Source organism: Lepidochelys kempii, chromosome 10 (assembly GCF_965140265.1).
Source record: "Lepidochelys kempii isolate rLepKem1 chromosome 10, rLepKem1.hap2, whole genome shotgun sequence".
NCBI classification, from domain to species: Eukaryota; Metazoa; Chordata; order Testudines; family Cheloniidae; genus Lepidochelys; species Lepidochelys kempii.
This window is the reverse complement of record NC_133265.1, coordinates 35,996,580-36,013,431: the sequence shown is the minus strand read 5'-3', so window position 1 is coordinate 36,013,431 and position 16,852 is coordinate 35,996,580. Positions and strand designations below refer to the sequence as shown.

The 16,852-nt window shown below is 53.7% G+C and overlaps 1 protein-coding gene across 1 annotated transcript; it reads right to left on the bottom strand.

Moving 5' to 3' along the window:
- Positions 1-1,647: 1,647 nt before the first annotated feature.
- WFIKKN1 (WAP, follistatin/kazal, immunoglobulin, kunitz and netrin domain containing 1) lies at positions 1,648-8,662 on the bottom strand. Its single transcript, XM_073362866.1, has 2 exons — positions 7,915-8,662; positions 1,648-3,481 (listed from the first exon to the last, which is right to left on the bottom strand). Exons 1-2 carry the CDS (start codon positions 8,161-8,163, stop codon positions 1,988-1,990), a joined length of 1,743 nt encoding a protein of 580 aa, XP_073218967.1. The 5' UTR covers positions 8,164-8,662; the 3' UTR covers positions 1,648-1,987.
- Between the last annotated feature and the right edge of the window lie 8,190 nt (positions 8,663-16,852).

Below are 16,852 nucleotides of genomic sequence, written 5' to 3'. Positions count from 1 at the left end.
GCCAGTGGCGACATAGCCCCAAATAGTCCCAGCAGCAGGGACTGAAGGAGGCTTTCCCCTAACTGCCAGAGGGTTCAGTTGTGTTGCTGAAGGGGAAATTTTGCCCTCTGCTGTACCTAAAGTTAAAGAGAGCCTGCCACATGTGGGGGATAATGGAGGCAGTGTGGCCTAGTACATACAGCAATGGTCTGGGACTCGGGGTCAATTGGGCAACTCACTTCACTGCCCTGTGCCTCAGTTTCCCCACCTGTAAAAGGGGGGTAATGATACAGACCTTGGGAAGGTGCTGAGATCGATGCCTGGAATGTTCTACAGGGGTGCGAGGTTGTGTTATTGCACCTGGACCTGGCCCACCTTGCAGCAGAAGCCTCCTGTTCTCGCCGTGTGGCTCTGCGCCAAAGGGCCTTTGCCACCGTCTCATTCTGGCAGTTCTCAACAGCCAGGCCAGTTGATGTTCACCCCATGGCCTCACTGTTTCTATACCAAAGGGGGTGGACCTGGAGCTCTGCCCAGAGCAATGCTTCCCCCAGCCTGATCTGTATAAAGACACCTCCCCTTGCAGAGGCAGGAAAAGGGGGAGGGTGATCTGCCTCTCCCAGCAATGGGGCCAGGCCCCAGTAAATTACACTTCAGAGTAGTACCATGGGGCTGGAGTAGTTGGCCTCATGGAGCTCATGCCATAGCATCCACGGGCTGGACTGGTCTGGCCGCTGCCTAAAAAATCTCAGCACCCTTGGCTGGGAGGGGGCTAACGCCTCTCTGTTCCCCCGCCCCGTGACCCCCTTTTCCCCAGTTCCCTGGAGAGCTCTGCGAGTGGCTGGGGACTAACACTCACAGTTTGGTGGGGGTGGTGCTGATTTTTTGATCCCTTTTTCTCTGGCACTCGGGAACTTTGAGCCTTTCTCCCAGGGCCCGGTTTCTGGGAGAGCGGGACCGGGACTTTCCAGCCTTCTCTTGCTGCAGCAAGCAAATGCTCCCTGCCCAAGCCAGGACCCAGGCAATGTGCTTGCTGTGTCTTCACGCTGCCCAGTGCCATGCACACAAGGGGTGTTGTATGCACAACCCCAGACCCAGGCTAGATAGGCTTGAGTGCCCCCTACTGGCACCTTTACATGGGTGATCTAGATGCAACTGTCTGGCCTGTAGTGAGCACTCCCAGCCCAGGGGGCCGGCAGATCCCAGGCCAGGTGTGCTCCAGGGGCAGGGCCCATCCCCACACAGAGCAAGTTTAGGTTACTTTGGCCCCTCAGGCAGGGCTGCAAGGGGAGGGGCAGGCAGCGGGAGTGCCTCAGCAAAGGGCTTTCTGCACTTGCAGCCCTGGGGCTTTCTTTAGCACCAGGGGGCTCCCCTGCCAGCCCTCTCAGGCCAGGGAGGAGACCCCCTGCTTAGGAGCAAGCCAGAGCCTGCATGGCCTCCCTCTGGTCTCTCTGCAGTGTGCTGCTGCCCAGCAAGAGGGCAGAGAGCAGGGCAAGACACACCCCTGCCCCCTGACAGTTCATCCAGGGTAGCTCCCACCCTGGCCCCACAGAAGCCCAGGGGGGATTTGATGATTTAGCCTAGTCCAAGTGCAGCGCCCATCCCGGCCTCTTGACAACTGTGCCTCGTGATTGTTCTGAACACGGGAAAGTCAGCAGCCACCTCCCCGCTGGGTCATGCTTTTATTGGTATAGTCTGGCCTCAGAAGGGTACATGGGGCGAGATGTGTGGAAAGATAAATTACAGTTAGACAGACAGACATAGGTAGGTCCGGGTAGAATCAGGCTTGTCGCCACCACAGCCTAGGAATTAAACCAACTGATTACACTCAGAAAAACTGGGCTGTGGAGGTGGCCATGGGGTTCTGGGTGGGACCCAAGGGGGGAGGGTTTGGGGAGCAGGCAGCTCCCCCAGGGATTGCCCCTGGGTGGCTCATAGCCATGACTGGCTTGAGAGAGGATGGAAGGGACTATCTATTTAGCCTGACTCTCCCCTTCCTTGGGCTGTGCCTCTAGTCCTGGAACCTGTTGAGGAGCTCACAGGTTTTCTTCTCAATGAGCTCATAGATCTTCTTCACCCGCTTGTCGTTGGCAGCTCGGACGTAGCTGTTGGGGTCCAGCATGGCCATGCCATCATGCACCTCCCCCATGATAATGAGGGGCCCATCCTCCGTGGTCATGTTGGGGCAGGGGCAACTCCAGTCCATGTCGCTCAAGGTGACCTCCAGGTACTTAATATTGAAGAACTTGAGGCCCATCTTCTCGTCCTTGAGGATGTCCTCGAGGGCGAAGCGGGCAATGCCTGAGTCCTGGTCCTCAATGATCTCCATGAGCCGGCCCACAATGGCAAAATCGCTGCGGCACAGGCTCAGCACCATCTTGCTCTTGAGCCGGCAGGCCTTGCACTGCAGGGTCTTGGGGAAGGGGCAGGCATCCTCACAGGTCTCCTTGCTCTCAAAGTTGTTGTCATTGCCCTCGCAGCCACCGTAGACGAAGGAGTGGCACTGCTTCATCAGGTGATTGTAGGCCCAGCGGGCCTCCCAGTTCTTGCAAGGCCCCTGCACCATGGGCAGGGTGCACATATTGATGGCCCTGCTGACGCAGGCCGAGCGGCACGCCTCGTACGTCTCAAAGTGGTTCTGGTTGGCACCACAACCGCCGTAGTGGAAGGTGGCGCACGAGCCCTTCTTGGGATCAAAATGCCAGCGCACCTGCTGAGCCTCGCATTCCCTCTTGTCAGGCTCCTTCAGACACTCGGTGGCTGGGACCTGCTGGGTGCTGGGTGCCCTGGACTCCCCCCCGGAGGGCTCTCTCTTGATGATGGAGAGGGGGAAGTCGGCCCGGAGGAGGCCAGCGGAGTTCCTGGCTGTGCAGGTGTAGATGCCGGCGTCCTCTGGCTGGGCGTTGTAGATGACCAGCTGGCCGATATTCGTGACCACCACGTTGCCATACATCTGGTCAGGCCGCATGATGAAGTTCTCCTGGTGGTCGCTCTGCTTCTCCCAGGTGATGTCCGGCCGGGGCCGCCCACTCACGTCGCAATGGAAGCTGACAGTGCCACCCACGTAGACCGATTGGTGGAAGGGGTTGTTGTAGAGGGCTGGGGGGATGGGCACCTCAGCAGCAGCCCCGGGCGTGGGGTGAGCCGTGGTCTCCAGCGGCACCGGGCTGGTGTTTGGCCAGGTGAAGATGTACTTGCACGGCACCACGCTGAGGCTGATGCCCCGGATACAGGCCTCCGCGTCCATGTAGCACTTGTTGTAGTACGTGAGCCCGTCTGAGGCGCATGTGAAGTTGGGCTCCTTCTCACACCTGTCCTTGCACTTGCAGATGGGCTGCCCGTCCCAGATGTCGCAGTCTGAGCCCTGCTGGGTGCACACAAAGCTCTCACACGAGGCCTCCTGCCCCAGCTCCAGAGACGAGACGCTGCCGTCAGCATAGCGGGCAGCCACGCAGCTCCGCAGGCCACAGACATTGGTGCAGCACTTCTCAAAGCCTTCACAGTCCTGAGGAGAGCAATCACCAGCAGGCTTAAAACCAGCATCCTCACTGCCATTAACACCCAACCTTTATACCCTTACATTAGCTGCCTCTCAACCACTTCCACCCACAACTGGAATGCAGCCACCTCTGGGGCGGCATGTTGGCAGCTATTTAACAGCACACAGCAATACTATGCTACAAAGATTCTGCATCCATTGGAAACTGCAGGGAGATTTAGGAATAGAATTTCAGCAGGAAACACCTCTGCTTCTTAAGGAAAGCCCCAGAGGAACATGTAGGCCCTCAGTCTTGCATTTCACTGGGCCACTGGAAGATCAAGGCACTGAAGGAGCACTCAAGGAAGACAGGGCCATTGCAGAGAAACTAAATGAATTTTTTGCATTGGCCTTCACTGCAGAAGATATGGGAGAGATCCACAGGCAAGCCATTCTTTTCAGGTGACAAATCTGAGGAACTGTCCCAGATTGAGATATTAGTAGAGGAGATTTTGAAACGAATGGGTAAATTAAGCACTAGTAAGTCGGCAGGACCAAATGGATTTCACCCAAGAGTTCTAAAAACTCAAATATGAAATTGCAGAACTAGTAACTGTGGTATGTAACCTATCCCTTAAATCAGCCTCTGTACCAGGTGACTAGAGGATAGCTAATGCAATACTTATTTTTGAAAACGGCTTCAGAGGTGATCCTGGCAATTACGGGCTGATAAGCCTAACTTCAGCACTAAGCAAATTGGGTGAAGCTATAGTAAAGAACAGAATTCTCAGACACAGAGATGAACACAACATTCTGGGGAAGAGTCAACATGGCTTTTGTAAAGGGAAATCGTGCCTCACCAATCTATTAGAATTCTTTGAGGGAGTCAACAAGCATGTGGACAAGGGTGATCCAGTCAACAGAGTACGTGGACTTTCAGAAAGCCTTTGACAAGCTCCCTCACCAAAGGCTCATAAGCAAATTAATCAATCATGGGATAAGAGGGATCAGTCTAATGGATCAGTATCTGGTTAACTGATAGGAAACGAAGAGTAGGCAGAAATGATCAGTTTTCACAATGGAGAGAGTAAGTAGTGGGGTCCTCCCCGGATCTGTACTGGGACCAGTGTTGTTCAACATATTCATATATAATCTGGAAAAGGGGCTTAACAGTGAGATGGCAAAGTTTGCAGATGATACAAAATCACTCAAGTTAAATCCAAAGCCGACTGCAAAGAGTTACAAAGAGATCTCATAAAACTGGGTGGCTGGCTGACAAAATGGCAGATGAAATTCAATGTTGGTAAGTGCAGAGTAATGCATTTTGGAAAAAACTGATCCCAACTATACATACAAAATGATGGGGTCTAAATTAGCTGTTACTACTCAAGAAAGGTCTTGGAGTCATTGTGGACGGTTCTCTGAAAACATCCACTCAGTGTGCAGCAGCCATCAAAATAGATAGACCGTGAGGAATCATTAGGAAAGTGATAGATAATGAGATAGAAAATATAATGCTGCTATATAAATCCATAATATTCCCACATCTTGAATACTGCGTGCAGTTCTGGTTGCCCCGTCTCAAAAAAGATCTATTTGAATTGGACAAGGTGCACAGAAGGGCAACAAAAATGACTAATGGTATGAAGCAGCTTCCGTACGAGGAGAGATCAAAAAGACTGGGACTGTTCAGCTTAGAAAAGAGACAACGAAGAGGGGGGATGTGAGAGAGGGCTATAAAATCATGACTGGTGTAGAGAACGCAAACAGGGAAGTGTTATTTACCCCTTCACGTAAGGCAAGACCTAGGGGGTCCCGTGATGAAATGAATAGGCAGCAGGTTTAAAACAAACCTAAGGAAATACTTCACACAATGCAAGTCAACCTGTGGAACTCATTGCTGGCAGATGTTGCAAAGACCAAAACTATAACTGGGCTCAAAAAAGAGCTAGATAAGTTCCTGGAGGACCGGCCCATCAATGGCTATTCGCCAAGATGGTCAGGGATGCAACCCCATGCTCTGAGTGTCCCTTGCCTCTGTCTGCCAGAAACTGGGAGTGGAGGACGGGATGGATCTCTCAATAATTGCTCTGTTCTGTTCATTCCCTCTGAAGCATCTGGCACTGGCCACTGTCGGAAGGTACAAATCTGGGCTAGATTCACCATTTGTCTAACCCAGTCTGGCAGTTATTATTAACTGTAATAACTGTCTCCTTTGTGCTCTCCTAGCACCTCCCCTCCATGCAGCTCAGCGCACACTAGAAACATTCATGACCTCAGCCTCGTGGTTCCATGGGACCATTCTCCCTATTTTACAGATGGGGGGAAATGTAGGCACAGGTGGCAGAGTGCTTTGCCCAGGGGGCACGGTGAGCCAATGGCTGAGCTGGGACTGGAGTCCTCAGTCCTCCAGGCTTCATCATATTCATGAGGCGTGTTCCACAGTGGTTTTCAGCCCTATGGCTTCAGACACACACTCCCTGTCCCAAGGCGCTAACAGCCTTTAGTCACAGGCTCCGCCTGTCTGACACCCAGCCAAGCTTCGTGGAGCACCCCAGAAGTCAGGATTCTATCCCTGCCCACTGTGAGGCGCTATAACTAGGGCCAGTGGGAGAGAACAATGGGAACACGCCTGTAACGTCTGTTGAACCTCACAGGCCTGGGGCAGCTAGGTTTGCAGGTATGCCCCACCCCCAGCTCCCATTGGCCAGGTCCCAACCAATGGGAGTGTGGAGTTTGTGCTAGAGGCAGTGAGCAGAGCCCTGTGGGCCCCCCACCTAGGAGCCAGACCCGCTGGCTGCTTTCAGAACCACTGACCGGACTTCTAATGGCCCAGTCGGCAGTGCTGACCAGAGCCGCCAGGGTCCCTTTTCGACTGGACACCTGACAACCCTACGGGCAGCCCTGGGGAGGGACAGAGTGGGGAGTGAGGGCCTAAAAAAATACAGCCTGGGCCTAGCTGCAGCCCCCTGAAACGCCTGCTCTTTATGCCTGCGGGAGGGTGGACTGGGCACCTGGCAGCATTTGGAAGTTACTGTTTTGCAGGGAGCCGCTGGGCAGAGCCTAGTGAGGCTGTTTCCACCCTGCTCTGCAAACCAGCATGAACCAGTGCCGCCTCCCAGCACCAGTCACCCCATGGGGCACTGGGGCACATGGCTGGTTGCTGGCAGCACTGTCCCCCTGTAGCTGGCAGTGAGTACAATACCTGTCGCACAGGGTCCATGGGCAGAATGCCAGCTTGCTCCCCCTTCCCTCTGATGCAGGTGAAACAGGGCCCCCTTATGTGCACCAGGATCTGGGGGCCCTGCCCCTTCTGGGGGGTCTGAGCCCCTCTCCCTGCTGCCCCATGTGGGAGCCAGGATCTGGGGGGAGCCTGCCCTGCTGGGGGGTCTGAATCAGACAGACAAAGGGTGGGCAAAGAAGCAGAGGCACAAAAAGAGGATGTGACTCACCCACGGTCACCCCATAGGTCAGTGGCGGAGCTGGGAATAGAAACCAGCTCTCGTAGTTCAGCGCCCTAACCACTAGGTTACACTGCCTCTCCACTGCAAGCCTCATTGATCCCACAGCATACGGCACTCCAGGGACTGCAACCGGCACCCACGTGACACAAAACGAACACCAGCCCAAATACAGTTTAGAGCCTCCCAGGCCAGAGGAGACCACTGGATCATCTAGATTGACTTGGGGATTTTTTCCATGGGCTCTAGCACTGTGAGTGAGAGTCATGCAACCAGGCCATCTGTGGGCCCTGCCTTATGTCTAAAGCATGAGGACAAGCCCTGCTGGCTGGCTGGTCCAGGCTGCTTTGCCTACACAATCACATCCACACCTTTTGGCCCTTGAGAATTTTGCCCTCAAACCCCGCCTGATCTGCAGGTGGCTCCTGGCTATTTATTTTCACTGGCCCAGACCTGCTGGGGCTCCCTGGTTTGACGGATTCATTGTCAGGCCCTTGTTAAAGCATTCCCCCCCACCCCCCACCCCCCCGGAGGAGGCGTTGGCTGCGCCTTTCAAGGAGAGGAGTCCTGGCCTGCCTTGCTCAGCCTGCCCAGTCTCCCAAAACAGTCAGTGGGATGAAACAGCCACAATGCCTCCCCCACCCCTGAGAACTGCAGCAAGCAAATAAAAACCTGCCTGGCATCTGCCTGGACTGGCTGAAATCTCACGCCCCAGGAGCCTGGGGATGGGTAAGGCTGCAGAACAGGCCCTTGGCTCCTCGGTGTCCGGCAGGATGTCACCGCAAGCCAGTAGGTGTGCACAAACTTGCCCCCCAGCCCAGGTGTTAATGCAGGGGGTGGGGGGTGGAGGTGGGGCGCAATGAATAATCCCTCAGGACTTGTAACCCTGGGTGCTTGTGCAGCATCTTACACCAGAGGATCAGTGAGCCCGTTGGCCAGGCCTGGACCCCTGAGTGCCAGGGTCACAGTTTGAGCCTGGAGAGGGGAGGCAGCTCTCACCTGGTCAGTGTGGCACTCCCGTTCGCAGGTGCTCTGGGCATCCACCCACAGGTTGGGGTTCAGTTGGTTGGGGCACACCCCCAGATGACTCATTCGGATTGGCTGCAGGCTGGCGCTCTCGGCCAGGACAGGCAGTAGAGACAGGAGCAGAGTGGCCAGCATGGGGTCGGGCTGACCTGCCTCCCGGAGCTGGAGCTCCCCTTTTTTCCTCTTTAATTCCCTTCCTCCAATGAAGCAACAGGAAGGCATCGATTCACGCCAGGCTCCCTCTCCCAGCCAGGAGGGCTCTTCACCTGGCACAGCTCCTGACACAAAAAGAATCACATCCAAAAAGCAACCGGGCACGTGCAGAACCCGGAACTCTGGCTCTGCTGTGCCCAGGGCAAGCTCCGCATGGGCTCTCCAGAGATGACGCCCGACGCACGGTCCTTTTCAGGGGCTGCTCGCTGGCTGCCGAGCCCCCCAAGGCCCTTTAAAGGTCATCTCCCAGCAAAGGATTTCTGAGAGCTCCCAGGGCGCGTGCCTCCGGGGGAGGGGGACCGTTAGAAGAGGAGATTCATGCAAAGAAAGGGGAGAATGGATCCGTCCAGGAGGTTCCCAGATCCCCCCTGACTTCATCCAGCTGGTTTCCCAAGGCGTTAGTTAAACCCCAGCCTCAATGGGTGTTTGGTTCGCAGCCAGGGCTTGAAGCGTGGCTTTAGCCCTCTTGAGTGTGTGGAGCAGTGGAGTATCCCACCGAGTGGCTGTGAGCCTGGTCTGGGGTGTGCCTGTGTGTGTCTGTGGTGTGGGGAGGAGAGGGGAGGGGAGGGGAGGGGAGGGAGGCAGGCATGTAACCTGAGTCCACTCCTCTCTCACGGATGCGTCTGGGTGTTTGGAATGGAAAAGCCGCTGACCTCAGACTCTAACCCTGTCTGAGCTGATCGACTGGGCAAACAGTGGGAGAACATCAAAGGGCCTGTGGAGCCTCCAAAGAGCGAGAGGGAAAGGGGGGGAACCTCCGCTAGGGAGTGAATTCTTACGGGATGAGAAAATCGCCCCAGCACGTTGCCCATTTGGAGTGTGATTGACCATTCCAGGCCCAGTAGCAAGAGACAAGCACAGACCTTTCGCCAGGTGCCTGGCCAGTTTGCTGAGCTGTTCCCCCTGCTTCCTTTTCATTGGAAAGCTGTTTCCAGGGGCCCAGGGCTGGAGTGGTGCTCTCTGGGCTCTGTTTCGAAGGGCTGCCAGATACCATGGTGATGGGCACCATATGAGAACCCGAACTCAGGAAGTGGGCTCCAGCAACTAACACTGTGTTTTGGTGGGGCCCAACTTGTGTCAGTGAGGGTGGCCCAACAGACATTCGAGTGACTGCCGCTGCCAGGGCAATTCACAGGCGATGACTTTGCTGAGCGATGACCCAGCTGAGTTGCTCTGAAGGGCAGGGGGAGTTGCTCAGGGACAGGCTCTGTGCTTAGCCATGGCTGCGGTAGCAAGACAGTGCACAATGCCTGCTCGCCAAGGGGCTGCAGTGCATTGTTACGCTGCTAATCCCGAGGCCATTCACAGCCAGCTCAGGGGCTGCACTGAAGGCTCGGGAGCTTCAGCCTTTGGACACATCAGGACTGACCCAGTCCTGCGACAGAGGCAGGCCCGTTTGCTACCTTGGCCCCTGTTGTGTGACTGGAGCCAGGAAATAGACAGTCCCCCACACATCACATGTACCATCCACCACCCCATGCAGCACACTAGGAAATGACAACCATACCTAGGGGGAAATCCTAGACTGATGTCTATTGGAGTTTGGCATTGACTTGCTGGGGGCCCAGCTTACATGGTTTTCCACCCACAGATCTGCCAGCCCATCGCAGAGGGGCCAGCACTGTTATCCCCACTGGGAAACAGGAGCCTCAGGGAGGTCAAGCGATGCTAGGGGCAGCTGACCAAGGCCTCCTATAGTACACAGCGAGGCAGAATTTCAAGCCTTCCTAGCCAAAGGGGAAGCTGCGATACCTGGAGCTTTGTTCATCTGGTCCCTGTTGTCCTAAGCTGGCAAGCCAAGGAGCTGGAGTGTGAGGGCTGCACTCAGATCTGGAGAGGAGGGACTGTGTATCTCTAATGGAGAAACCCAGTCAAAATGGCATGTGCTGTGTCCAATACGCCCATCTTCCTCCCAGCACATGCACACCTGCTACTAGGGGCTGCATCCTTGAGACACGGGAACAACATGTGACTGCCTCTGGTCAAGCCTTTGCTGGATCTAATGGTCGTAAGGAGCAGCCGATGACCAGGCTTCCAGAGGCATGATGAAGACTAGCTCACTGCCCGAGAGATGGCTTGGCTCAAAGGATCAGCACCTTGGAATCTCTTTACTGAGACCAGTGTGATCAGCACCTGGATGGATGCCAACAATGCCAATGGAGAAGGAGAAGGTGGTGACATGGTAGTGGACTGAGGATGGGTTTGGGAACCAGAGATTCCTGATTTACTTTCCCCAGCTCTACTCTGGACTCCCTAGGTGATCCGGAGCAGTCACTGCCCATCTCTGGGCCTCAGTTTCCCCATCCATAAAACAAAGCTAACAATCCTGATCTCCCCCCAGGAGAGCTATGAAGACTCGTTCATGTTTGCACAGCCCCTCCTGGTTATAAAGGGCTAAGTGCCATTGTTATTACTCTAGACGAACAGCCCAGCCCTGACGACAGCTGCAGCCCATGCAGGAGGGATGGATTTGGAAAGCATGCCTGGGGGTTTAAGGCAGAAGCCTTTACAATACTGTAATAAATTCACAGCCCCTGGGATGCCTCACAGTTGTTGCTATAGGGCACACTCTGGTCAATCACAGCACTACACAACAGCAGCAGGGCTAGGACTCAGCTCCTCCATTCCCAAAAGTGCAGGCACCTACCACTTGAGCTAAAGGACAATAGTCAGCATAGGGTTCATGACATACAGTGGAGCTATGCTGACCCCATCCAGTAGAGGGCTGTGGTAACACATACTTACTAACCAGTTTACTACTGTACAACAGAGTGTAAGGGCGTTAGATCCAGCATTTAGCTGTGACCCTGTCCATCATTGGTACTAATACAGCCCTTCTGACCATAGTATCTGAGCACAATCTGTGGTGTATTTATCCTCACCCACGCTGGGAGGTGTGGCAGGGCTCTTGTATCCATTGTACAGCTGGGACAGAGAGATGTCAAGGCCTCCTCTACGTTGGGAAATTGACCAGCAGCTATTGTGGAATTAAAGTCACTTGTATTCTGGAATTGAGCCAAGTGGCCATAATGGGATTAAATGGGTTCCCAGAGTACTGCGGGCTGGAGCCGTGCTCTCCTCCCCCCGTCCCTTACTGCCCGTTTTGTGATGCAGCAGAATGAAGCAGTGAGTTCCCCGCCTGCAGTCCTGGGAAGAGAGAGTTTGTTTTTGTTGCATTGAGGGGTCCCTTTACAATAGTCATTATTGCAGAAGAGCTTATTCGGGTCGATTTCCCCTTGCACATAAGGCCCAAGGCCACCCAAGTCTCCCAAATCTTAGGCTAGTGCACTAACCACTGCTCTGTCCTTCCTCTTGGGGAGGCCTGCCACCTGATTGCAGCTGAAGTTTCCAAATACCAGTGACCTCCTCTGCCCAGAAATACACAAGCAATCATTTCCCCACAGCTCAGAAATGTCCTGCTCCCACAGAGATCAAGTGATAAGCAAACCAACAGCAAGGACAGTGCTTTAAAGCCAACTTCTCCAGGTCACGCTGGTTGTGTGTCACTGCCAGAATGAGTGACTTGTTAGCTGACTCAGGCCCCTTCCTGGTAAACATCCTGTATGGGTCCCAGGATGAAACCAGCAGGAGGAAACCATTTCACCCATCCCTTTGGCTCCAGAAGAAGTGATTTCACAACTGCAGGTTCTGAGAATTAAGGATGAAATTAACAACACAGAGAACAAGGCATTTGGAATTGACAGAAATTAGCTCCTTGCTAATAACTTGTAACAGCAAGTTTCCCTAGAGTGTACACTGAGTGAAATCCAAGGAAGATGCCACTATTATCTAAGAGCTGCGCCGAAGTTTCGCCGCACACGTCCGGCTCCTGCAATTGGATCAGCACAAATGGACCCCTGGGGCCAATGCAAAGCAGAATTGAAAGCAATGGGTCTCTGCAAAGGTGCAGGGATCTGCCCATCTGGATCCAACTGCAGGATCAGGGCCCTAGTGACTCCAGTTCTGCTGCAAATTCATCCCGTTAAGCAACTTGTTTTTTTTGGGGTGGGTCCCATAAACCAGGATTCACTGGCCCCCCATCTAGGAATCCCTTCACCCAGCACTGAAATGCAGCAATTTCTGAGGTGAGATGTGGCAACACTAGGTGAGATACACTATTTTAAAGGGGGCCTTAAAATAACATAGTAATAAAAATGACTATTTCTAGAGACCCACCCAGATCCATGCAAACGGGACCATCATGGCATCATGCATTGCAATTACACCCTGTCAAACACTGTTACAGATCACTTGGTGCTGTTGCAGCCAAGCACTTTGGAAAGGATAGTTCAGTAGGGCGTGGATTTGGGCTCCCTTGAATAGAGAGGATTCCCTACATCTATCTGAGGGACTAATACGGACCCCGTTATGGTAATAACCTCACAAACCCCTTTTAAGATACCCTGCCCTATTATCCCCCTTGTACAGATGTGGGAACAGAGGCACAGAGATTCAGGCCCTGCCTCCACAAAGAGATTGACTGGAAGAGCCACTGCAGAGTGAGCTATTCTGCCAGCTTTGCCATTCAATTTCCCCAGGTAGACAAGACCCGCCCAGGGTCACACAGGAAGCCTGTGACAGAGCAGGGAGTTAAAAGCAGGTCTCTCAAGGCCAGGGTGCTAAGCACAGGACCAGAGGCTAGGCCTCACCGCCTGCCTGTGGGACAGATCAATGTCTCTTTAGAGATGGGGGAACTGTGGCACACAGACGCAAAGGGGTTTGGTCAAGGTCATGCCCCCAGCAGAGGCGGGGATAGAATCTGAGCTTGCTGACCCCCATCCTATGCATTACCCACCAGAATGCCCTCTCTCAAGTGAAACAAACTGTGACCAAGCTGCCTCGCCACATTCAGCTTCCACTCACTGGACAGGCGGGATCTGTGCCCATCGTTTCCACAGTGATTGATCAGAAGCCACTCAGGGGAGCCCCCAAACTCCCCACCCTCCCCTGGGGAGAATCCGAATTAATCTGAGTTTAGATAGTAACTTCCATGCTGCCTGTGACAAAAGCACTTTCCGCCTTTGAGAGACTGTAATTAAATAATTAACCAGAAATGATACATGGCATATGGGAATTGCCAGGCTGGATCGGACATGGCCAGTACCACCTGCTTCAGAGAAAGGTGTGAGAACCCTGCAGTACTAATCTCATCTAGCTCTTACATAGCACTTTGCATCCATAGAGCTCCAGGTGCTTTACAGACTAGGTCAGTATCATCATCCCCATTTTACACATGGGGAAACTGAGGTGAAGTGACTAACCCAAGGTCACCCAACAGGCCAGAGTCAGAGCTAAGAAAAGACACCCACCCACCTCGGTTTTATCTTAATCCCAAATAGCTGGAGATTGGTTTTATGGCTCTTCCCACATTGTTTTGGTGGCATTACCTATTCTGTCCCTGGATCTTCTGGTTATCCTTATGACTCTTTGAATCTTGCTAAGAGAGAACGTAATTAACCATGCTTGTCTGGAATGTCACCTGTCTTCTTGTAGCACCTGGAGTCCCATCCAAGACTGGGCTTCATCATACTTAGCAAGCTACAAATAGAATAGAAACTGGACCCTTCCCTGAGGAGTTTACATGGTCACTATACTGCAGACAGTGGGAGCTTGGAACATCATGCCAATGGCAGGGAGAACATTCAAATCTTCTTGCCTCACTGGAGCTAAAGGAGAATCTATGTTGGCTACTAGCAGTATAAGGTCTATGACACATTGTTGAGCAGTTCTGATTCCATCCAGTAGAAGGCAGTGGTAACACCGAGAGACTACCCTGCTCACTGCAATATTTACAGAATGGCAGACCACAGGGTACGTACGATAAATGGGTTATGAGTAGGGGAAAGCAATTGAGAGTTCTAGACAGGCATGTTAACGCCCTGTGTGAGCAGAGTGCAGGCCAAGAGCCAAATGTGCCCCGGCCTACTGACCCCAAACTAGTGACCCGCAGCATGGGTGGAGAGAACAGATGTGCGCTCTGGGGCAGCCGCTGCCGGAGTGTGTGACACAAACACAGTGACCTTGACTCTGTTTTGATATTTGACGTGCATCTCACTCTCCCCAAACAGCCGGCTTTGCCAGAGAAATTGCTCGCAGGGCCTCGGGTAACCTGCCCTGGCCACATGCGTCTGTATTATACTACGTGTGGCCATTACCAGCACAACCTAGAGGTGGCAAAGGAGGGACAGGAGAGGAGCTCCCTGCAAGTACAGAGCTGGGGTTGGCTCACTAACTCTGGAGGCTGAAGTCCTGCACCCACAGAACAGGTATGGAGGCAGTGGAGTGGGGGGAGCCAACGCACCTCAACCTTGACCTGAATCAGCCCCTTCTAGGGGGACCTCGGAGCATCTCCATAACCTCGCCAGTCTTTGGCTTTTCTGCAGGCAATGCCAACATGACAAGGCTGCTGCATGGAATTGGAATGGCTCAGCTGTGTCATAGGCCTCATACTGCTAAAAGTGGAGAGAGAGTCTCTTTTAATGGAAATGGCAGGGATCCTGCAGGGACTGACAGCTCATTTTAGCTAGGCTACCAAGCAGCCAGCGGATGGAAACAAGGCTTGGCTAGGCTCAGCCTGGTCCAGTATAGGAGCAAAACTCCATGTCCCCTCACTGATCCCTGGAGCTATCAAGCCCCACCATCAATTTCCATGTTATTTCTGCCCATGAGCTTGGACTGCCCTAGAGTCTGTGGGAGATGCCTAGTGGAGACAGGGCAGTGAGCCTCTGACATAGGTTAAACGGATTGAGGCAACACTTGTTAAGGACCCACTGCCTTTTCTATGCTGGCCTTAATACACGTTGGCTAGACTAGGATTTACAAGGTGCTAGCTAAGGACAGGGCAGGGAAGGGTGGGTCCTACTCCCCCAAGGGAACTTACAGGTGTTTTCATGGCCCATGCACACTAAAGCGGTTGTGATGGTTTCAGCAACAGCTCCACAACGGCTGTCTTTGACGCCTGGAGCTAGGCCTGAGTGGCCCTTGCTCAGCAGGGAGGTAAATGGGAAACCTGGTGCTCTGGCAAGTGGTTGCCTTAACATAGTTCATGCAACTTGTTCTATGATAAGAAAGGAAGGGTTATGGGCCGTGACAGCACCGCACCGCATATGGAGTAGTGGCTCTTTCCGGTGACCAGAGATCATCACAAGCTTTCCCCTCCAGAAGGAATTCTGTTCCGACAGGCCACTACGGTCAGTGCTGCCAGGCACAGTACCAAGCCGGGCCTTCGCACCTTTGGTTATGTTACTGCACCACACTGGTCATGGGGCTGCTGCACCTTGAAGGTGCTTGGAAACCCAAGCCAGTTCAGGATGCAGCTGCCTGCTTACTGGCAAAGCTCTTAAGACCAGAAGAGACCGCACTCGTCATTCTAGTCTGAGCTCCTGCCTGGCACAGGCTATAGGATTTCAAAGCTTCCCAAGCGCATGGCCGTCAGCTTCCCAGCCATTTTTGCTGTAGTTCTTGTTTCTCTTGCATTTCCTCTGCTGGCTCAGTTTGGCTGTGATAAGAGAGTCACTAACTATTCTGTGCCAGCAGTAGATTAAAGGGTGTGTTCACCTCCGGGGCACACTACTCAGAGAGAACCAGTCCAATCCAAGACAATCGTGGACAGTGGAAAAGGCATGGGCACTTCCTGCAACACTGACAAATGCAGGCTAAGGGCTGAGCTGAGACTCACAGACTCATTTCACTTGTGGCAGTTCAGATTCATGCTCAGATTCATAGCCCAAGAAAGCTAGTTCAGGGAGTTATCTCCCCTCCGAACTGCCTGTCCTTCAGGGCCATTGACAGGACAGCGGTATGGTGGACACCGGGGCCCCTTTTGGTGCAGGGGTGATGGGGCTTCCTGTGTTTACACACGAGTAGCAGTGATACTGGGAGGAAGAATATACTAAGGCGAGCTACTGACACTAGTTGACACAGTTCTACAACCGTGCTTGCATAGCATCCTTATGTCATTGGCTCACTCTCTTACTTGGGGAGTGAGAGACACTCAAAACATAGGGCTCCTGCATTAAGCAGCCCAGCTCTTAACGCTGCACGATGCACACGGGTAGCGTATCCACAGCTGGGAAATACCTACCTTTGGATCAGTGCTAGGGTAGTCTGGCTGGGTCACAGGCCCGCTACAGGTACAGGCCATAGTAGACCCATTGACCCCTTATGGGGGACTCCCATCCCTGGACTGATTCCCCACTGCCCTTGCTCACGCAGTGGGTAAATGGGCTGGATTTTTGCCTAACTGGGCAGCACCCCACCTGTCTACTCTGTCCTCCTTCCAGCATCACGGCACCCCTGTCTGAGCTGAACCTTTGCCCCCGCTCTTATCCCTGTCCTCAGCCAGACGCCGGTGAAAGCAGAGCACTTCGCTGTCCTGGAGACCGAGAGCTGGGTGCCAAGCCAATAGCCTCAGTCCTTCCCCTCCACTCCACCACAGCCTGGCCCACAAGAGGAGGGGGTGACAGGGCCAAGCCTTGCGCACTCCATGAGAGCACCAGGGCAGGTGAGCAATTGCCTGAGTCTGGGGCCTCTTAAATGAAACATCTGCTCCTGCCAGGGGCTGCTGGAAGGTGAACACCGCCTCCTGGCAGACGGAACCGTAGGCAGCCGGTGGGGCTCCCAGGATCAGCCCAGCCTCCTGCTGCGCTCAGCTCCTGGGAACAGCCAGCCAAGCCAAGGCAGGCTCCAGCACATGCAC